At 39.9% G+C, this 24,503-nt stretch overlaps 1 protein-coding gene across 1 annotated transcript; it reads right to left on the minus strand.

The window, feature by feature from the left end:
- Positions 1-20: 20 nt before the first annotated feature.
- Positions 21-19,817, minus strand: LOC113232207 (D-arabinitol dehydrogenase 1-like). Its single transcript, XM_026466851.1, has 10 exons — positions 19,744-19,817; positions 17,138-17,293; positions 15,773-15,897; positions 11,628-11,794; positions 11,053-11,154; positions 4,872-4,967; positions 3,650-3,727; positions 2,120-2,213; positions 1,603-1,710; positions 21-180 (listed from the first exon to the last, which is right to left on the minus strand). The coding sequence occupies exons 2-10, from the start codon at positions 17,279-17,281 to the stop codon at positions 63-65; spliced, it is 1,032 nt and encodes a 343-aa protein (XP_026322636.1). The 5' UTR covers positions 17,282-17,293; positions 19,744-19,817; the 3' UTR covers positions 21-62.
- Between the last annotated feature and the right edge of the window lie 4,686 nt (positions 19,818-24,503).

Below are 24,503 nucleotides of genomic sequence, written 5' to 3' on the forward strand. Positions count from 1 at the left end.
AAAGAAAAATAAGTGTTTATTTATAAACTTTTTTTATCACCTTAAATAAGAATATAAACAATTTAATGTCTAACTTTAAATACAGCCTTTGCGATGGTTCCCGCCTTCAAATCGTTCAAAGCATTCTGGTATTCAGATAGTGCGTAAGTTTTCACTCCAAGGTTTTCATAATTCAAGTATCTGCAAATAAAAGAAACGTGAGAGATCGCAAAGTTCTATTTTAATTCCGATTACCTCAACCAAGTAGACACTCTCGGAGCTGCCATAATTCTCGGAAATTCCCGTAAATTGCGACACTTTAAATTCTAAATATCTACAAACAATGTTACTAAAATCTCTCACTAAAATATTGGTATCCGAAGAAATGCTAAGACAAAGGATTCTGACATCATAAGTTTGGATTTTTAAAAAGAAGGGAATTATAAGTTGAAAGCATTTGTTCTGTCTTTGGCATTTCGTAGTACTAGAGCTCCTTGTGAAAGAGTTCGTCCAGGGAAGTACTGCCACCTTACCAATTTTTTTTTGGGATGGGATTTGTCAACTTTGACAGTGGCAGTGCCCCTCAGATTTTTGCAATTGCAACTGTCATGGACAGGTGTGTCGCTTACCACCAGGCGCACGACTTGTTCGTCTCGTCACTTGATAGTCTTAAAAAAACAAGTTAACAAGTCCTATAGGTGCGCGTATGGATTAACCAGCACCCTTCAAAACCCAAAGCTCATAGATCAAAGTGGCAGAAACAGATTTGGTTAGTGTTGAGTCCTGAAAAACTTCAATTTTAAAAAAATAATATTGTTTGGAAACAGAAATATATTTCCGGATATTTTTCCACATTTGACGTTGACACCTGTCAAAAGTTGAAGTTACTGAACGAAAACGATGGAGCCATTAAAAAAGGTTATTTTTCGCTGTAGTCCAATCATTTTAAATATTATCTTATGTTTAGTCTTCTTTTATTTATTCTCTATAAGTATACAATTATATTTTATAATTCCTGCTAAATAAAAATCAAAAGATATTTCTAAACGAAGAACAAAAAATGAGCCTTCGAATTTTAACTGCCTCCGTGGCCGAACGGTTACCATACCGGACTGCCACGCAGAGATCCCAGGTTCGATTCCCGGGCCGGGAGAAATATTTGTATGGCCTACATTTATTTCTCTCGTGAGTTTGGGTGTAATTTGTGGTTGTCTATGTGTGTGTCCATGGCACCTGCGACATAGGGTTTCCCTAGTGCCCCGGCTATGTTGAGTGTGTGCGTTATTATTATTATTATAATTAAATTTTTCAATTTCTTTTTTTTATTATTATAATATCAAGTGATCGTATCGTGCTCCTGATGGTAAGCTACACGCCTGCCTATAACAGTTGCAGTGTCAGCCAAAGCTTTAACTCGCAAAAATTTTAAGTGGCACTGCCATCGCGCCCGTCACCCTGAGACTTAAGTTGACAAGTCTCATGTGCCTGTAATTTCACAAGCACCAATGTTGACATTACTGCTTGGCGGCAGGAGACACACATTCACCAGGAGGTCTACTGCCACTAAATTATTTATTAGTATATGTTATTGTATATTAATATTCAGGTTAATACAATGCTAACCTGTCGCCCATAGCTTTAAGCCACCCAATGGCCTTAGGGAAGCTGAACGGGTTGATCTTCACGCCTATTACAGTCAGTTCCTTGTTGTAGATGTCGAACGGGTTGACTCTGGAATTGTAGAAATTAATTTCACTTCAAAAAAAGGAGGTTCTCAATTACGTTGTTTTTTTAGTGTATGTTACTTATTCTTTTTTTTGTTGGTACCTTAGTAGTCGTCCCATACTAATTTGAAGGAAATATTCCAGTTCCAAGAGCGTATACACACGTGATTTTAAGCTGCAATGCAAACGCGAATGTAACGTGCGATTGCATCGATGCAATCGCCTATAAATCCCATGTGTATCGATGCAGTCGTGCATTTGCATCGCTGCGTAATTTCGCCGTGTGTAACCACTCTAAAGGTGACAAAGTAGGGGATGATTATGATTCACTTTCCTTTAACCGATTTCAATTTCAACCGGTTTTTATTTTTATAGAAAAAAAAATATATTTATTTAACACAGGTTTTCAAACTTACGAAGCCTGGTGAGTAGGGGGACAGCATCCGAAGAGCACGTATTTGCCACCCTGGCGGAGGTAGTTAAAGTTAATCTCCATCACTTTGCCAACACCTGAAAATGTTACAACATAATATAAATATATATATTCCCCAAAAAAAAACATAAAGTAACAACTAAATAAGCATCTTACAGTTAATATAAATATTATTATAATAATTCAAACATATAGATAAAATTATGTTAATGTATATATTACAAATAAATGGAAATAAAATAAAATTATATTCAATTGATGAAAAAATTGTATTTCACTTTATTTAATAAATAATGGTTTCTAATTTCTAAATAATAATGAAAGATCATGCTTTCTTTAATTTGCAATTGTACAAATATCTTATCTTCGTTAATACCCTTTCACGGTAAGTGCAACTCGTATGTGGAATAAACTGCCTGCTAATATTCGTGACAGTCCATCTTTCAAACACAAATTAAAAGAGCACGTCCTGTCGAACGTATTAGATAGTTAATCGGTAACATATATATAAACTAGTAATTTGTTTAGATTATAATATATATTCTGCTTATGTATACATATACATATTTATGTATATAAAGTTCATGTAGGTGTGTATGTCCATCACATATATATATATGTATATGTTATCATTTAATCACATTTAAATTTTAATTTTATTATACAATAATTAGTCCCGCAGACTCCATTTTTCTCCTAGGCTTGGGATCTCTTCTAGAGAGAAGCTCACCTTTGTATATGTCCTTTATCACTTGTGCTTTATGTATCTTTTCTTTGTGCAATAAAGAGTTATTATAAATATGAACTTATGTAAACATTAGAAAAAGTAACGAAAAATAATATTGTAAAGAGTAAATCCTCCTCTCTCTCTCTCTCTCTCTCTCTATAATATGCAATGCCCTGCAGAGTTTCCATCTACGTAACATTATGGTAAAAGCGATCAAGAATTGAACTGTATTGAATGTTTAATTTTTAGAGAAATAAGCATTTTTACTTGAACATCTTCGTTAAATTTCACGGTCTTCCTTTCATTTAGTATGTTATGTTATTTAGAAGAAAACAATATTTATGATTGAGGCTTTCGATCAGTTTAGTAAAATTACAGATGCTTGTTTTTTCACATTTAGCAGGTTCGATTCCCGGTTCAGGAATTTTTTTAAAGTTAAAATTAAGACTTCTTTCAGTAAAATTTTCTATCAATAGTATTTAAATTATACTTTCCCTCCGTGTGGCACAGCCGTGAGACGACATGTATATTATATGGGTGATATGGGTCACGTTGCCTGATTTAAATGAATAGAAAAAAATATTGACATAAATCCTTTTCTGACCGACTCAAGCCAATTTAGCGTTAATAGAGACACCCTTATCAGCGAATCTAATAATAACCCGCATATTTGTTATGTTGACCATGACACATTTTCGCATGTATGTTTTTGGTGGTATTTATATCTACTGCTAAGGTAATACGGGTGATGGTCTTGTATTTATTTATTTATAGAATATATTTTACCTGTACAGTCGATGATTACGTCATAGAGCAGCTTCTCCTTCGCCAAAACATCAGGCGTCACCAGTCTGAAGCCTGTGTCTGGGAAAATAAATCAAGATAAGTACAGTGAGCGTGTAAGACTTTTAGCGCGTCTGCAGCGATTTAGTCGCGATGCAGTCGCTATTCGCTACCTTTACACACACGCGCGACTTAAGCAGCGATACAATCACGATTCAAATGCGATGCACGTTTTTATTTACATTATTTATTTATTTTTTATATTATTTACTTATTTATTTATTCCACTTTTAAATTTACAATTAACAAAATAAACAATGTGCAAATAACCTATATAGGTTCATGCACATTGTTTATTTTGTTAATTGTAAACTTAAATACATAAAAATAAATAAATAATATAAAAAATAAAAGACTCATATTATATTCTCCGATAAGATGTCTTTTAATATTTTATTTAGCATGAATTATAAATACAAAGATCGAACACTCAGAAAAAATTCCTTCGATCTGGCCAGATTCGAGCCGACGTCTTCTAGCAAACCGTGCCAGACGCTATGCTAACTAAGCCACGGAACGAACCAGCGGGCCTCACGAATTTTCTATGTGCTTGTTGTCGTATCTTTGTATTTGGTTTTTTCAACGACTTTTTAGAATTACAACAAACTAGTGGAGTAATTTTACATAAAAAATAATTGAATGTCAATTCAATAAAAATTTAAATGAATTATAAAAGTAAATTGCATTAACATAGCTAAATGTATTAATTAAATTTTTATTGAATTGATATTCAATTATTTTTTGTGAAATTACTCCACTAGTTTGTTATAATTATGAATACAAAGATGGAACACTCAGAAAAAGCTTAGTTGGTATAGCGTCTGGCACGGTATGCAAGAAGATGTCGGTTCGAATCCGACCGGATCGAAGGAATTTTTTCTGAGTGTTCGATCTTTGTATTAATAATTATAACATAGCTAAATGTAATTTTCTAAACCCTGTTTGGCTTATTTTCACAAATTCTCATAATAGAGCTCAATATCTTCAATTATTGACAGTCAAATGTGGAAAAATATTCAGGAAATGTTTTTGAAAAATTACATTTTTTTCAAAATGGAAATTTTTCCATAACTCAACGTTAAGCCGTTTACCGATCCCATGATCACAGCTGACTGAAAAATGAGTTAGAGCCATAAAAACAGATTATTGTCCAATGTGCGCGTACTCAATTTCTTGACAATCTCCAATCTGCTCTTGTTCATCTCGGAGACAGTGACCTCTCTGTGTCCGTGATGGTGCAGGGTGGTCACCCATAGATTTCCTAGAAAAAAACAGAAACCAATTTCAACAGGCTTTAAAAACACAAGAAACTGAATTTGAAATGAATGAACATAAGATAAATTAATATCTATCGAATTAAATAAAGCTGATTTTTTTTAACGCACACACTCAACGTAGTCCCGCACTAAGGGAACCCTGTGTCGCGGGTACCATGGACACACACATAGACAACCATAAATTACACCCAAACTCACGAGAGAAATAAATGTAGGCCATCAAATCTGTACAAAATTTTATCGAAAAAATTAATAGACTGTCTGGGAAACCCAAGGGCTGACAGCTACCTTATCCAACGTATTAGCATAGCAATACAAAGGGGGAACGCTGCCAGCATCTTGGGCACCTTGTCGCGGGACCCAATTTTATTCATATAATTTAAAAATCCTAGTTTTACTTTCTAGTAGTTAAGCTTTTATTGTCTTTTTTACCTTACTTGGATAATTACTTATATATATAGTTATTAAAAAATATACAACGTAAATGTAGGCCATACAAATATTTCACCCCGCCCGGGAATTGAACCTGGGACCTCGGCGTGGCCGTCCGGCATGGTAACCGTTCGGCCACAGGGACAGTTGTAAATGTTTTTTTTTATGTAAAGAAGGAGGCAAACGAGCCGACGAGCCACTTGATGGGAGGTGGTCATCGTCGCCCATGGACTTTGCAACATCAGATGAGCTGCCTATGTATGAACAGCCTTTGAGAGCCCCGTAAACACGCTTTTTGAAGAACCCCATGTCATAGCGCAAAGGGAACACTTGAGGAGGAAGGTCATTCCACACCTTGCAGGTTCGAGGAAGAAATGAACGAGATGCCCGTGTGGTCTTACAGGCAAGGCATCTAAGATCCCACATCTTAGATGCCTTGCCTTGATGGACTCTACTCCTTTGGCGGGAGGTGCGATGGTAGAAACGAGACGGTGGCACCAGTTCGAAAAGTTCCTCAGAGCACTCCCCATAATATACAACATATAAAGACGGTAGAACACACACAGAGAGCCAACGTCTCTCCGTAAGCTAAGGGGCTCCATACCGTTTGTGAGTTTGGAATCATCGATAATACGAACAGCCCTACGTTTGATAGAGTCAAGTGGACCAAGCTGGTATTTGGGAGCTCCTGCCACGAGATGCGAGCAATACTCCGGGCCAGCAATATGGGGCCGTACTTGTGTTTTATATAACAAAAGTCGGTGACCTGGCGAGAAGTACTGCTTCGCTCTATTGAGCACTCCGAGCTTTTTTGAAGCCAGTTTGGCTTTGTTCTCCAAATGACTCCGGAACTCGACTTCCCTCGTGATGTCGACTCCAAGTATCCCAATGCTCTTTGAGATGGTAAGGGCAGTGTTCTGGAACTTTGGCGCTATTACGAATGGGGATTTTTTAGCGGTAAACGCGCACACTTGTGTCTTTGAGGGGTTAAATTTTACTAGATTCTGTTGGCCCCATTCTGAGACCTGCTCCAAAGAAGTCTCGATTTTGGACACAAGTTGCAGTCTGTTTTGTTCCACTTGTTGGTGGGGCATATTTGTGCGACCTGTACAATTGGCATCACCGGTACTTCATCCGGATAGCAATGAATGTTACTAGTTAATAATATATCATTCACGTGCAGGATGAACAGAGTTGGTGATAGCACAGATCCTTGCGGAACGCCGGCGTTGATGAGCATGGTGTCCGAACACAATCCGTCGACAGCGACTTTTATGCTCCGCTCAGACAGGAAGCTGGCGATCCAAGTGCACAGCCCTTTTGGAAGCCCGTAAGGTGGTAGCTTCGACAGAAGTGCCTTGTGCTAGACCCCATCAAAAGCCTTAGCGATGTCTAAGTTCACGCCCTTGCTCTCGATGGCAGCTGCCCATTGATGCGCGAGATATGCAAGAAGATCACCAGCACCACGACCGCGGCGAAAGCCGTACTGGCGGTCGTTAATACGTTAACGATCCTCGAGGTAATCTAAGAGCTGGTTGTTTACCACACGCTCCATCACCTTGGAGAGCAAGGAAGTAATCGCTATAGGCCGATAGTTGGACGGGTCTGTACTGTCACTTTTCTTGGGTATGGGGTGAACGCAGGCTATCTTCCACGAAGACGGGACTTTACCTGAGTGGTACGAAAACGAGAAGAGGCGCGTTAAGCGTCAACTCGGGAGCGCACGTCCTGACCACAATAGCAGGAACGCCATCGGATCCACTGGACTTCTTGACGTCGAGGGCAAAAAGAGCACACCGTACCGCATTTTGTGTGAATTTCGGGCATTGTGTACTTACACCGCGGAATAGTAGGCGGTGAGTTACCCTCGTCGTCAAGAGTTGAGTTCGACGCAAAAAGAGAGCATAGGAGATCATCTTTCTCTTTAGCGAAATGAGCCAGTGAACCATCAGGCTTGCGTAATGGTGGTAGCGAGACTCGACGGAAGTTTCCCTGAACAGCCTTGCCGAGGGACCAGAAGGCACGGCTACCCGATGGATGGCCAAGTAGTTTTTCGCCAATTTTGCGAGTGTGCGCAAACTTTGCAGCGGCAATTTCCCTTTTGCAGAACCTGGAGGCAGCGTTAAATTTCTGCTTGAATTTGGAAGTTTGTGGGTCCTTGGCGCCTGACGCAACAGTCCAAACTCGGTAGGCCATGCACTTAGCGTTGCAAGCTTCAGCGCAAGACTTACCAAATCAAGGCTGAAAGCGATCACCGACGCGCACTGCAGAGTTTGGAATAAAACATTCCATGCCCAACAGTATCGCCTCGGCAATTGATGCTGCGCAGACGTCAGGATCGTCCGAAGAGAAGTTTAATTGCTTCCATGAGAAGGAGGCGTAGAACTCACGCAATCCGTCTCAATCAGCTGACCCATAATGCCAAACACGACGCCTCCCAGGTGGTCGGGGGCTTCTGGCATGGGTAACACTCACCTCAGAACGGATCAGTAGATGATCAGATGTTCCCAAGCAGGCAAGGTGGGACACCCGAATGCCTTCTGGGTGAGACGTCAGCATTAGGTCCAGCAAACCAGGGGTATGACCTTCAATGTCCGGTACTCTGCTTGGACCATCGACTAATAGTGTGAGGTCATATGCAGCGGCAAAGTCGCGCACAGCTCTCCCTGTATAATCGGTACGTGCTGATCCTAACCACTCCATGTGGTGGGCGTTAAAATCGCCGAGAATCAACGCCTCCACTGAGGGAAGCTGTTGCAGGATTTCGTCGAATCCCTTTTGGACGCACCTTAGGGGTCGGTCAGTTTCCGAGTCTCCGCTATGAGACCTGTACAGGCACGAGTAGATATAGATGTGGCCCCCGTAATCAACACGCGCCCAGAGTAGAGACCGGTCCCTGTCATCGAAACTGCCTAGACGGCGACAGCAGATATCATCCCGAACATACATGCACACCCCAGCCCTAGAAACAAACATGTATTCCAGACTGTATCCGAGGTACATTAGGTACGATACGTCAGATGGGGTATATATCTGCGTCTCCGTCAGGAAAAATAAGGCCGACTTGGACGTCTCGAGATGGTGATGAACGTCATTCAAGTTAGAGTGAAGTCCCCTGATGTTGCAAAAGTCCACATTTAAAGTGGAACAGGGCGCCGCTGTATAAACGTTTTTCCATTTTTTTTAGCAGCCATAAATAAAAACATGTAAAGGGAGGGTGCCGCAATCTCAACAGTTACTTGGGTAAAAAAATAGACCATATTCCACCCTGGAACACCAAGTGTAGCGCATCCCTGGCGTGGGGGACGGAAGGGCCTCCGGTCCAACCTAAGTTTGGCCGACGGGTTCCACTCCGGGGTCCCAGTCCGGCACGAAAACCAACGCTTTTATCACTGGCGGCAGGACAGCCTCCCTGACTGGGACAAGCCCGGGTTCGGGTCCTCTACGTACCAGCGGGCGGCCAGCGGACAGCCGTTTCACCGGGTCTCCCTGGCCCCCACGTCAAAGCGGCACACTCAGCGCAGCAGAGCAGGGGTACAGGACCATGCGAGCCGAGAATTGGTGAGACTGTGGCAATCGGGAGGGAGGAGCTGGTACTCGCACGCACAGTCGGAACACACCCAAAGGTGCTTTGCGACAGATTCCGACGCGAGGGTGGTCGCTAATCAGTCGAGTCCTATGAGGGCTCTGCCACCAAGCTAGGCGATATTTGGATATTACATGAAACCATCGTAAAGCCTCACAACCTGAGATCTTAAGGAATCAGTTGTTCATTTGGCACTACCCAGGAGTCACGTGTAGGGAATCTAGAGTCACAGCCTACGGACGCGAACAACACCGGCTAATAAATCCCAAATGTAAATGCATTCAGAAACCAGGAGTGAGAAAGAAACTAATAACAGCGGAGCTCCTTGTGAAAGAGTTCGTCCAGGGTAGTACTGCCACCTTACCTAGTTCTGCCGCCAAGCATTAACGTCAGCATTACTGTGTTCCGGTTTTGAAGGGTAAGGGTGCTGGTGAAATTACAGGCACATGTACTCAAATTTGTATTGAATTCATATTTAATTATTTTTTGTGAAATTACTCTACTAGTTTGTTATAATTATCGGATAGAAGGATTTTTGTCTAAGTGTTCGATCTTTGTATTAATAATCATAACACGGGACTTGTCAACTAAAGTCTCAGGGTGACGGTGCAGTGGCAGTGCCCCTTGGATCTTTGCGATTTAACGCTCTGAGTGGCACTGTTATGGACAGGCGTGTAACTTACCATCAGGCGCACGACTTGTTAGTCCTGTTACTTGATATTATAAACAAAAAATACAATCTTTACTAATAGTAGAAATATAAAAAAATTCAAACGCGCCTTTAGCATGTTCAAATAATTTGATTTATGTAATTATAAATATGAGTCAGTACAATATTTCTGATAAACAACATAAAACTTTATTATTATACATACATTCGTACCTAATGCACTTTAAGTTTAAATAAAATAATAAATTTTACGTCATTACATATTTAATAACATAAACCACAACTGCTAAAGATAACTTTTATGTAATAAAGTGATAAGAATTTACTGAGACGTCGTAAAATTGTTTCTTTAGCCGCTCAGAGCGACGTAAAGCGATATATACTGCCATTCTCGCGCTGTCGTGCTAGCCCTACTGCAATGGCCTTGCCTTAGCGAAAGTAAAAAAAGGGATCGATCCACATAAATTTCTCAGAAGTAGGAAACGAAACGAAAAGGGAAAGGCTGTAACAAAAATAACACGATGCTCCTGGATTCTATGTTACAAAGGCGCGACGCGATTTTGATGGCATCAGACAAATAATTTTTATAAAAGATCCAATAATATGGAAACAATAAGTTTTCACGTTTGAAGTTAGCCGTTAGTATGACTTGATATGAAATTTAAAACAAGTTCATCAACCCATTACACGTCCCACTACTTGTCCACTATTTTAAACTGCTTTTCCCCTTTTTTGATGTAAATAAGGAGGCAAACGAGCAGACGAGCCACTGATGGGAGGTGGTCATTGCCGCCCATGGACATTTGCAACATCAGATGAGCTAGCTGCCTATGCGTTGCCAGCCTTTGAAAGCCCTGTAAACACGCTTTTTGAAGAGCCCCATGTTACAGCGCAAAGGTAATATACTTCAGGAGGAAGAAGGTTCGAGGAAGGAACGAACGAGATGCTCACATGGTCTTACGATGCCAGGCATCTGAGGTGTGGGGATGGACTCTACTGCTTCGGCTGAAGGTGCGATGGCGTAAACGAGACGGTGGCACCAGTTCGAAAAGCTCTTCAGAACACTCCCCATTATAAGGACGGTAGAACACACACAGAGAGCCAACGTCTCTTCGTAGGCTAAGGGGTTCCATACTGTCTGTGAGTTAAAGATTTTCAACAATACGAACAGCCCTATAATGGATTGAGTCAAGTGGGTCAAGCTGGTATTTGGGAGCTCCTGCCCAGAGAGGCAAGCGATACTCCATATGGGGCCGTACTTGTGTTTTATATAACAAAAGTCGGTGACCTGGTGAGAAATACTGCTTCTCTCTATATTTGGCGTGTGTTCGCTCTATTTTTTGAGAAGCTAGTTTGGCTTTGCTTTCTTTATTTTACTTACCAATAATACCAGCTCCAACGATAAGAATCTTCTGTCCAACAGGCAGAGGTGAAGCGCGATCGAAACCGTGGGATACGCAAGAGTACGGCTCGCACAGACCCCCTGAAAAGAGGCATTCGTTATCATCGTCAATAACCTTCTCTATGGGATTTTAGTGGGGTTTAATAGAGCTCCTTGTGAAAGAGTTCGTCCAGGGCCACCTTACCTATTTCTGCCGCCAAGCAGTAATATGAGCATTACTGCGTTCCGGTTTGGAACGGTAAGGGTGCTGGTGAAATTACAGGCACATGGGATTTGTCAACTTATGTCTCAGGGTGACGGGCTCAGCGGCAGTGCCCCTAAGATCTTTGCGATTTAAAGCTCTGAGTGGCACTGTAACTGTGATGGATAGGCGAAGGTGTAGTTTACCACCAGGCGCACGACTTGTTCGTCCTTCACAAAAAAAAAATGGGATACCATGCTTTATTTCTGGTAGTATTTTAAAAGCTATGGGCAGTCTCATACAAATTTACGACAATGTTCAAACGGTAGCCAAAATAAAACGTGTCACTAAAGAATGTAGGAATAATCAACACCTTGTTCAGTGGTAATTCCTTCAGGTAAAGCAAAGACCTGACTTTGAGGTACTCGGCAGTACTGAGACCAACCACCGTCGCGCCAAATGCCCACGGTGCTGTTGATGCCTGCTGTCAGGCAAAAATGGTAGTTGCCTTCACGGCAGAAGTCACAGAGGTTGCAGGCACTGTAAAAGAGAAGATAGATTCTTTTAAATTGTTGACAATTTGTTGAAATTGTGGTATTTGTATTTTCTCATAACATCCAAATTTACTTTAATCAATAGAAGAAAGGAGGAAATGTGGAAATCCGTAGAAGTCGGAAGTCACCGACATAGTTCAAAGGATTAGCAATTTGAAGTGGCAGTGGGCAGGGCAAATAGCTCGTAGAACTGACACCGTTAGAGCACAAAGGTTCTCGAATGGAGACCACGAACCGAGAGGCGTTCAGTGGGACGACCCCCTACAAGATGGACGGATGATCTGGTAAGGGCGGCGGCTAACCGATGGAAGCACGTCGCTTCCGACCGGCTAGTTTCTTTGGGGGAGGCCTAAGTTCAGAAGTGATGTAATGATGATGATGAATAGGAAGTATACTCACATACTACTGCACAACGGCGAGGATTAAAATGTGACTTCATAACAATGCCATCCCACCAGGTTATTGCAAACTAGCCATAGGCAAACGGTTCATCTGATGGAGTGTCTAAGGGAGTCACTACATTCATAAACGAGGTATCGACTTGAAAAGATCAGAACAAGCTTTATGCAACAAGAACAAGAATGACCTTGAGCGTTTCGCTTCCGCTTAGGACTTGCCAGTCGTGATTATACCAGATTTTAGTTCTAGTTGCGTTAGTTTTAGTTGCGTTGGCTCGCCTCAATCCGGCGCACAACAGCGAAGCTTTGTGGCAGAAATGTGTACCGCGGTGGTACCCTACCAAAGCGCAGGTTCTGCATATCCTGAAACCCTAAGCAATTCTTCGAGTCATGTCGATTACCTTAGTTCTCCTACGGATTTCCTCATTTCTGATTCTATCACGTAGGAAAATACCGAGCATTGCTCTCTCCGTTGCCCGCTTAGTGACCTTGAGCCTTCTTATGAGGCCCATACATAAAAAAAATACGGCCTTTGAAAAAAACATCGTTTAGCTGAAAAAAGAAAGAGCCGTCCCAATCACTAACTTCAGCATGTTCATATCATTATTTTTTCTCAAACATGCTGGAAAATGTTTGCATTACTTTCAAAAAACGAACATGGAAAATATGTCATTTATTGACCGTGCGACTTCTTCCCGGCCAAGACTCGCAAAGTAAGTATGAAAATGCATTACTATCCTCTTCTCTAAAGATTTAAATCTACCTACTAATATGAACTATGTAAACTCATACAGCCAACTGCCCAGTGTTCATAATTGCGAGAATTAACAATACTTACCTATACCGCTTACTTAAAAAAAAGGAAATGGCGGTAACATTTAAACCAAAGTGCTTTGGTATTATTTTGTTTTTTCGTCTTTTTTTTGTATGTTGGTCGCGAAAATGAGAGCTAGTGAGAAGAGCGATAACGAAAATATAATAGGGGAGAGTCGGTTATATTGTACCAGTTTTGCCTTAGACTCAGATATTTCGTTTGTAAAGCGACTTACACAGATGAACGAGTACATACAATAAAGTTCAATATCTTGGCCACCATGGACAGAGAAACCAGTGTCTTACTTTTATTATAACATCGCAAAATATATATGTTTTTACTGAAGTTTGCCATCGGAACGATTTACTAGTTGTTTAAATCGTACCACTAGAAAAAATAAACAAACTTTTTAGCAAATATTTATTTTTGGCGTCGTAAGTTAGATTATAAAAGATCAAATAAAACTATGCCACTTAAATTTCATAAAAAAAAAGACTAATAGGTATTAGTGGAAACAGCTAACACAAATGTCTGGATTAGAAGTGCATGTCTCATGTAGCCACCTTTGACAACGAACACATTGAGTCCAGTCGATTTTTGGACCCTTTTTATTACTAACAACGATTGCATTTTGCACATATATTCTCAAATCACCATTTTCTTCTTATTTTCTTTGTTTTCTCGTTGGTCCCTCGTGGGTCTAACAATTTTTTCTTTTTTTTAGTTTTCTTCTACTTTCTTGCCTTTTCTTCTAGTTGATTTTTGTAAAGACTGGATGTATAAATACATCCAGTTTTCTACAGCTCTCTGTATAGTGTTTTATTGATAAGTCCGTTAAATCGTACCCAATATACTCGATGATTGTACCGGTACAATTTAAAAAACTACTACTTAAATTTAACGAACTAGATCATTTTTGAAAAAGGAAATAAGAAACGTCATTATTTTTGCTTACCTTTCGTTACGCGTTACGTCCTTACAAAATAATATGAAAATTTATATCGACACTACTTTAATATATTTTTTTCGCTTGTACACACAATTTTTGATAGATGCGGACTCGAAATGGGGGAATTACAGGGAGCATGCTTTGTTGCTACCAGTGTAAAAGAAACTAGCCATTTAGTAGGAAATCTAGAAGTGGTACGATTTAAAGCGCGGTGCTATATTGACGACTCTCCCCTGGTAGATACACATTCAAATACATCATCAGAAGTTCAACAGACTACTATTAATGGGCCAGGAAAAACAATAACATCTAGATTCGATCTCATACTGTACGGGTTTAGAGGAGCTTTTTCCCACGTACAATTGGGTTGTGGAATAAACTCCCCCCGCAGGAATACAGCATGGAGTCCTTCAAAAGGAGTTTGAGAAGGGTCCTAAAGGGTCGGCAACGCGCTCGTGACGTGGTGTTGCAGGCGTTTATAGGCAACGGTAACCGCTTTCCATCAGGCGGGCAGTATGCTTGTTTGCTGCCTACATAATATAAAAAACAACATTTTCTTTTAGCAATTGTCCTAACATGTAATATTAATAAATATTTTTTTACTTTTTCTATTACACATCTTCCTCTCTTTAGTCTTTTATAATTTCCTCATATTGTTTGAGAAAAATTCTATACAAGCCTCGGCGGGAACGGGGATTGCTTGATTGGTATTAATACAAGACCTCGCTGGCGCTCGTCCTTGTAATTCATACTCGTCCAGCAATCCCTTACTTCCCGATTTCTGCAGTAATATGTTATTGTAAATATGAATCACGTGCCGTAAATAACATTTCTGATAAGCAATATAGATCTTTATTGGATACATGCATCATTCGTTATCATTAGCAATAACCTTCTCTATTCCCCGAAGTTCGGTCACACATGCACTAGAAAGTTATCTTTGTAAAGACAGTGGCGTGAAATTTTTTAATATCCTTACAAGTTGATAGTTCTATAAAGTACTTTTCTTTGCCAAGCAAGTGATTGCTTGACATTGGTGTGAACCAAATTATATGCTCTCGATAAGTACCAATTCCGGTACCATGTTATGGACTATTCGGTCCGTGGATAATGTTTTTTCAAAAGTGATTCTTTCAGGAGTACCCAGAGTGCTAACCTTTTTAACCGATTTCAAAAAAGGAGGTACTCAATTCGATTGTTTTTTTTTTACGCTATAACTCGGCATTTGTGAATCGATTTTGATGATTCTTTTTTTGTTGGAAAGAGGGTACCTCGATATTGGTCCTATTTAAATTTAAAAAAAATGTTCCACCACTAAGGGTGTCAAACTAGGGGATGATTCAGATTTGTACTGAGATTATTGATTTTAAATTTGAAGTAGATATTGTCTTTGTTAAAATATAACTACAATATTTATATTTTATAATTGTGTATACTTTCCGCGGGCAGGAAATGTTTTAACTGAGGAGGCATTGTAGTGTAGTTGTGTGTGTATAGTCCTCTGTGCGTAATACTAATATCTATACAATGATTAATGATTTTGTGCTAAGTATTTAATAATCTACTGGTGATTTCAGAACTGTAATAATATATTGTGTGATAGTTATTCTCTTTTTAAACATGGCAGGCTGTAGCGGAATACCAGCGGCGCTGACAAACACTACCGTCGTGCTGAACTACAGACCGTTTTATCTCTCACCACTATTGTCTGCTACTTAACCAAAGTTAAGTGCAAAGTAGCTTATTTATTTATTGACGTGTTTAGATAAATAAATTATTTTTATTTATTTTAGGAATTCTTACCAGTTAGGATCAACGACGACAAGCTGCCCTTTTTTGAAGATGGACTTGGAGCCAACGTCGTACACAACTCCGCTGAACTCGTGGCCCAAGGGAAGAGGACGTTCTTTACTCGCTGGAAACTCGCCCTGTTAAAAAAAGGATTATGATGAATGATAATATTTAAGGAATGACAATGACCAGAAACGTTTTTGTTTGGTAAGTGGTATTCAAATTGGAAAAATAACTTATGCCGTCTTCGCCTTTCCATCATTAACTATATATAATAACTGCCTCTGTGGCCGAACGGTTACCATGCCGGACTGCCACGCAGAGGCCCCAGGTTCGATTCCCGGGCCGGGAAAAATATTTGTATGGCCTACATTTATTTCTCTCGTGAGTTTGGGTGTAATTTGTGGTTGTCTATGTGTGTGTCCATGGCACCCGCAACACAGGGTTTCCCTATTGCGAGGCTATGTTGAGTGTGTGCGTTATTATTTTTATTATTATGTTATTATCATTAGGGGACTAGACGTAGACTGGGGTTCTGCCCATGTTGTGGATATTTCAAGGATTCTCTTGTTCCCTGAACGGTATAACTTGGGCCCTTTCAAGGCGAGAGTAAATGGAATATGTAGGTGTGAATTTTCCTTTGAAAAAGTTTCAACACGACGTTTTCCTTCTCCGAAAAGCTCATGGTACATTTCAAATTAAAAGATACTTAGAGATACGAGATCGGATTCGGAACCACGGCCTCTGCTTGAGAAGCGATTAGTTGAACGGCTTTTTGATTTCTGAACTTAACTAAAGAAGAATCAAGATTACCGTTCTTGCGTGGCGTGATCGGATTACAAATGCAAAAGTACCTACTCAATAAACTGAAGACAAAATTCGTTTTGTCTACCAGGATCCCCTAGCCCAATCCCCCAGGGGCTCTTTGTGAACAGAATCCCCCGAGCGCGGATATATAACGTTAAGCTCATTCATACTATGGTACCTTAAAACAACATATGCTTACAAAAAAAAAACAATATACATACTCTTATGTATATTTCTTAATGTGAAACAATAAAGGCGAAAAACGGGTAAAAAAAAAAGCCGCAAAACAAATGAAATTGCAGCGAACTGTGGCTAGTTGTAATACTAAGCTGCGTTAAATTTATACTATCATTTACCCAACTATATCTATTAATTGTCCTACAGTTATATCATTATTCAATCATTCCAGCAGACTTCTTGGATGTATTTTTGATTTGCAATTTCATTTTTGCGGAAAGGCCCATAAGGTCCATAGACAGCCATTAATTTCTACATTAATGCCATTGTATTTCTAGCCAGTCGCTACCTAACTAAAAATGGTTATCTATGAACCCCAAGAGGAAGGTTTACCTGAATAATATGCAAGTCCGTGCCACATACACCAGAGTATTCAACTTTCACGATGACGTCGTCTTCGTTGATAATCTTCGGCATGGGATATTTGTTGTCATACTTCAGAGAAAGGGATTTGCCGTCGAAAACTACTGCTTCCATTTTTGACGATTACTAAAAGAAATAAATGACATTTCTATAAATACTTTGAAAACTATGCTAACATAATTATTAATACAAACATTGACTTAAGTACAATTAAATGGACGACGGGTCTAATACAAAAACCACGAAAAAAATGTCCCAAGTCAACCTATTTAAACGTAGTGACATGTAAAGGAATATGAAAAAGCTAAAACGTTGAATTGAAATTGTAATGTCATCGCAGTACTGTCTAATTTTGCTTGCTTCGCTGTCAGTCGAACAAACGAAGACTAAAGCGTGAATGACGCTCTGTATACGATTTTAACGCCCTATAAGTTCGGACACTTTTTAGCGCGGACCCGACGTCCATATAATTGTAAGTCAATGAATACAAAGTAATGGTATCCTCCAAAAAGTTTTAATCCACAGTTTACCAAATTTTGTGGGAGATTATGGCGCCGGGCAAACGTGTGTCTTGTGTAGGATACAAACAACTAGAAGAGAATAAATAATCTATTTTGCGGCGACAGTGTCCGACTGCCGCAACCAGCGACTGTGTCGATTTCATATCACTTTTATGAAAATAGAATGTTCACTTTTGGTTTTATAATTTTATTAATTTTTGCATTTGACTTCCATCTCTGTTGGAAAGTGTTCCATCTCACTTGATGGAACCAAACCAATAAGCTGAGAAAAATAAAGAAGAACAAAATAGTAACAATGCACGCACTAATAGAGTCGTAGGTATTCCAGAACTCTACTCAATGCTCAAGTCAGGACTTGAGTATGATTTAAAGCACTAAAAATCATACTCAAGTCCTTGTCATTAGGGTTGTATTTCCAGTGCTCGAAATCATACTCAAGTCCTGACTTGAGCATTAAGTAGAGTTCTGGAATACGACCCTCAGTCCCGAAGGAAACCCTGCGAGCGCCATGAACACACACATATTACACCCAAACTCACGAGATAAATAAATATAGGTCATACAAATATTTCTCGGGAATCGAACCCGGGACCTCTGCGTGGTAGTCCAGGATGGTATCCGTTCGGCCACGGCGGCAGTTCATAAATAAACGACTTTTTACAAAACATAATAAATTTACTAAAAATCAATATGAAATACCATCTGACACTTCCTACATCTGTTTTTGGTAGTAAGCAAGCGTTTTTTCCGACAACTTTCATTTCCGCTTCTACGTTTTGCACATAGTTTAGAGCGATCTATTTAAATATTTTTATTTTTGAAGAAAATCGAAAAGTAAAATGCAAATAATTATTAAAAGTCGTGGAACAAAGTCAAAGTACGATATAAACAATTAAATTATTATATTTATTAATGAATTTGACATTCACATATACATTAATTTACATTTATTAGTTATTACGAAACCATATTGATATTTCCTGTATACACTTGACATTGTTATTTATGATATTAGTGGAAGTGAACAACAATGTTTATTATCTATCAATAACACATATCTAAACTACTTATAACAGCTAGACACATAAAAAAATAAGAAAGCTTACAAATAGAAAATTTCGTTGAGGGCTGTACCTTGTAGCGGTTACTTTGCGACTTCTACCGGCTAAAACCCCACAGTGGCCTTCTCGGGTGCTCTAGTGGGAAGGATCCGGGATCGACTTTGCACACCGGAACCCCCCCCCCCCAGCACCTAGGAAGAGTTACGTCCTCCCCTCCTCTCCTCATGACGAAGCGAACACACCGCCCCGTCGTCCTCCTTGCGGCTTATCTTACTGGCGAACGAAGCCACCGCTTCGATCGCCCGCAGCCGTGAAGGTACGCCGCCGCAGAGCGGGAACGGCGAGGGCCGTACCCTAGGGCATCGTGCCTCAGTGGGCGCCACATCGGCGTTGGGTCTGAAGGCTATATAGAAGGCGAAGGCAGTTCGCTGCTCGCCTGATCAGGGACTCTGGACAGGGACTCCGGAGCCTGCATTGCACGGCCTCACTCGTCTGGGGGGCGGCTCGGAGGACAATTGACCTGCCCTTCCGTTGGCGCGGGAGCCCTGGCCCAATGTAGGGCGGCCGGGCGGCGTCGTGGTGAATGTGCACCGACCCCACGGCGCCGACTCAACCGGCGGGAGGTAAACCCGGGGGGGGTTTTAGTGGGTCCAGTCTGGAGGGAGAGTCCCCATATAACCCCTGAGTCTCCCTGGGCTCAGGGGTATCTATAAAGATTTCCACCCCGTAAAAAAAATGCCTTCGTGCCCAGAAGGCTAGTAACATTTCCCCTTTGAATTGCTGAATTTATTCTTTGGCAGAAATAGCCAGGCTTGTGGTCACCGAAGTTTCGCCTGTGGCCCCCAGGGACCCAGGCTTTCAACCGCAAAAGGCACAAAGCTGTAGCACTGGGCAAGGTTGGCGTATTTGAGTCCTGAGAGGTTGTTAGTATTTTACAAAAAACCCTGTATAACGTTGAATAACATTGTTTTAAATATTATTACAACCCACTAACCTGTAATTCGTGCACTAGTAGACAATGTCACGGACAAACTGAAGAGAATGTTATTTAACACGAGGATACTTATAATGATAAAGTAATCACTGTTCAGTAGAGTGCCCATGAATTTCAATTCTGCAATATTAAATGGGTGTAACTGAGTGCACAAAAAGCTGGCAGTGAGGCAATGTAGATGTCACTTTTGAGTCTCCGGTTCGGTTCTTTAATTTAGTTTCATGTTTTTTTTTTAAATAACTAAGTGATAGGACGAACAAGTCGTGCGCCTGATGGTAAGCGACACGCCTGAAGAGGTGTAAACCGCTGATGTGCCGTAACCAAGTTCACAGATAAAATAGAATACTTCCATCCAATTAATTTATTTCATAATTGAAGCCAAAAGAAAGGCTTTAACAAGAAAAAGGTATAAAAAACAGGTACAACGCTACAAAACACTCCCTACTTACAAAAAAGTTAAAAACGGGAGACAGACTTACCCCGAAAGGGCTATATAATAATAACGCCACACACTCGACATAGCCTAGGGAAACCCTGTGTCGCGGGTGCCATGGACACACACCACAAATTACACCCAAACTCACGAGAGAAATAAATGTAGGCCATACAAATATTTCTCCCGGCCCGGGAATCGAACCCGGGGACCTCTGCGTGGCAGTCCGGTATGGTAACCGTTCGGCCACGGAGGCAGTTAAGGCTATACAATAAGCGAAAGAGTTATACAATATGACTAAGTTAGATTGGTATTAAAATTGGCACATGATTGAGGTCGGGTAATAAAAAAGGAAAAAGGATCAAGATTAGACGAGTACACTGCTCGCTTCTGCGATTCAGCAGAGAGTCACGACGGGACGAAACACAATGAGAATGACGAGGCAAAGGAGTTAAAGAACGATTCAAAATTTGAAAACAAGTGACCAGGAACCAGAGAAAAGGTGATAGAAAGGTGGGATGACGATGGAAGGAGGTCGCACCGTCACACGCCTGTTCATAGGAGTTGCAGTACCACTCAGAGCTTTAAATCACAAAGATCTGAAGGACACTGCCACTGCGCCCGACACCCTGAGACATAAGTGACGAGTCCGGAACGCAGTAGCGCTCACACTACAGCTTGACGGCAGAAATATGTAAGATGGCTGTAGTTTCCTTCATGAACTCGTTAATAAGGAGCTCTACTGCTATTAAATGTGTTAACGAAAGCTATATTCATCAAGTATTTAGTGTATAATCTCAGTACGGAGTACTAAAAAAACCGACCTCAAAAGTACGTGGAATTACGTCTATTTGCTAAGTTTTATTGGAGTATCTTTAAATTCGCCACTATACAGGACTTGATACTGGAGATAATAAAAATCCGTTCTCACTACTCAAAGAATATTGAGAGATAAACGCCTTGAATTGGAGAAATAGCAAAATCAACCACTAAAATAATTGCTCGTTAAGAAAATTTAGGCGCTATTTATAAAAAATGAATCTTCATGCGTGAATAGCCACCCTTAGAGGTGGATCATTTCCAACAAAAAAAGAATCATGAAAATCGGTTCACAAATACCAGAGTTATCGCATAACATACATACAAAAAAACAGTCGAATTGAGAACCTCCTTCTTTTTTGAAGTCGGTTAAAAATGTTTATTTAAGTTACCGATTTCATTGCTCTATAAGCATATTAGTAACTTACCGATTTGATTTGGGTATAATCAAATAAGGACAAAATGACAACACTAAAAGATATTGGTGGGATTAAAAAAAAAGAAAAAGATGACAGATTAGCTCTTTAATCATATAAGGAGAGAACGGGGGATATTATTTGATTATAAGACTGCAGTACTAATTAATATGTTTTAGTTTATTCTAATTTCTATTATTAATTAATAATAAATTGAACGTAATAAAAATTCATTCAATAAAATAATTTGTAAAACTTAATGTAGCGTAAATTGGAATGTTTTCTTTGTAAAATAAAAAATAAGGTATTTGATTAATAACTATTGTAACTATAGTGAAAAAATAGGGTGGTTTGCATTAATATTAGACATAACTGGTTGAAGACTGTACCACCTCAGTCAACCGTGACCATAGGACCTGTAAAGGGCCCGAAACGTCGGTTTGTTTGAAAAAACAAATACACGTGATTTAAATCCGGAAAAATAGTTTCATTTGCTATGAATGATACTTTGTTACACCTAGTATAAAAAGGCATGTCTCTGATTACGGCCCCTTGGTGTAACAAGGACACAAGTGATCATACGCCAAAAGTGTCTTTATAACATTAAAGTCATAAAAATAATACGATTTACATCAAAGAAGTTAACGAAGGTCATTTCGTCGCCTCACTTTCTCAAACTCCTATCTTAAAGCACAAAGTATATACTTAAATGCATTGTAAATACGAATTTGCAGGCTCATTTCACATCACATTTCCTTCATATTATTCACACCTTAGAATAATAACGCATAGAAACCTAGTCCGCACACGCTAAGTGAGGCAAATTGAAGCGCGCCAAAAGGGCCTACACGAGCGGGCGGGCCTTCAGTGCTCAAGGTCAACTTGCACCGCGAACAGCTCAAGAATTTTAGCTAAAAATGACGAAATGTACGGTAAATGAGTGTAAAAATACGTCAGACAAACATAAAATAGATACTAACATCACATTCCACAAGGAGTAACGCGTTTCAACTTGTATTTTTATATAAATATTCACTAAAACCGAAAATTAACCTACAACTAAAACTAGCCTACATGAATTTGATTTTTGCCTCACTTGAGACAGTTCGTTTGATATGAAACTATCATTTTCTATGCGTTATTATTCTAAGATTCACACACTGACTTTTGCCTATTCTTAAAATAATGCACCCAAATTAACACCCTTGATAAGAAATTTAAAATAAATAGAAAGTTTGCCATCTCCTGATAGAATACACTTTATAGAATACGAGTTTGAGAAAGTGAAGCATCGATTTGGTCATATCGAAAGCTCAGCCGGTTAGAGCTATACTACGGTGCAGTATGGTCGTGGGGTTAAGTCCCATCGGGTCGTAAAAGATTTTCTACGTCTTCGATCTTTGTATTAACAATCATATCGTTATCGATTCGTTTCGTTGGTAGAATGTTACCTTAGAAACCTCTGTAATGAAAACTTATCATTTTTGCAGATGTGGCCATATTTTTTAAAGCCTACATCCAATTTCTACTCGAGTAGCCTATGGGTGAGGTAGGTATACGTAACGTGCCTATAGCGCCCTGCGCGTTCAATATAACAACGCATTTAGAGTGCTGATGGGATTATCAAACTGCAGTACCTCGGCCATGTTTGCGGAAGCTCACACGGACAGCTTCCACGTCGTAATACGGAAGAAGATTGTCTCGCCGGTGAGTCGCGTGAGGCAAGTCCCAACAGCATTCTAAGCGCAATATCGGGAAGTTTTAACTGTCCAATAGTCAAATTCTGGATAGAGTAAATTAAGGGCGTAGCCCAATTTATAGTGTAGGAATAAATTAAGTCAGCACTGTATTATACCAAGCTTGTTTTTAAATTCTCGTACTAAAATACTATGGGTATTTTTGATGGGTGGGATATTACATCATGGGTGCGAATTTAGGGCTAAGAGTGGTTACACACGGGGACTTTAAGCGGCGATGCAAACGCACGATTGCATCGATGGAAACGCGCGATTCACTTATAAATCACTAGAGTAGCGATGCAAATGCATGTTTTCATCGCTGCTTAATGTCGCGCGTGTGTAACCGCTCTAAGATCAACTGAGATTATGTTCGTTGATATATCGTTTATTAGACTTTTAAAAAAACTCATGGTCACTGTAAATGTATATATATGTCAGCGATAAACCCCCTCCAAGTTTTGTTATTTTCGCTTATCGGACTATATGATTGAAATTTGGTTGTATCCCGATTGGTTCGGTAAAAGTTTCAATACGTCAGAACACGTAGGTTGGGATGGTCGACAGTGAACCAGGTGTACAGTATGAACCGCGCCAATAACCCAGAAACGCGATATTGGTTTTTACATTTCAGTTGGTTGCCCAAAACTTAATATAACCAAAAACGGCATTGTATTTCACAACTTTTATAAAGTACAATATTTTGCTGATGATTGTAATAGTCTGCACCTTTGGTTCATTGTGTACCAGCCCCCGGTTCAATGAGTACCATGGGGTTTGCACAGTGAACCATTTCAGTCCATAGATCCAGAGCTGTAGCTCTTGAAAATTTTGATGGTCTTTGTCGACCTACGCATTCTTCTCCCTACATGACGTCTGGTCTGGGCCGTGAAAACTGCTCATTCTAGGAAGTCGTCATTCTTGACATACAATCGCATTACGTTGGTCAGAAAAACCTGTAACGTTAATGTAATAATAGCAAAAATTGATTATATAAAATATAAGATACAATGAAAATATTAAAGCATTACACATATCGCACTTACACGCTACCATGCATGCTAATATAAAGGGTGTCCTAAAATAATAAATAAAATTAAAAAAACAGAGGTTTATAATTAAAAATGGTTATTTTTTTATCCATGAAGTACACGGTATAGGGTTATTTGTGTGATAAAGCATGTCGAGTAAATCGCTTCCACGGCTTGCTGGCACATTAGCACTCTTTTCAAGAAATTTTCGATGACTGAATCACGTTGATATAGACCTCAATTCCTCTTTCAAGACGGTGGGTCAAAAAAAGTCATGATCTGGGCGGCCAATTCTGATTGTTAAAATGGTAAACTTCACGACCAG

This window comes from Hyposmocoma kahamanoa, unplaced genomic scaffold (assembly GCF_003589595.1).
Source record: "Hyposmocoma kahamanoa isolate Upper Pololo Valley unplaced genomic scaffold, ASM358959v1 67, whole genome shotgun sequence".
Classification (NCBI taxonomy): domain Eukaryota; kingdom Metazoa; phylum Arthropoda; class Insecta; order Lepidoptera; family Cosmopterigidae; genus Hyposmocoma; species Hyposmocoma kahamanoa.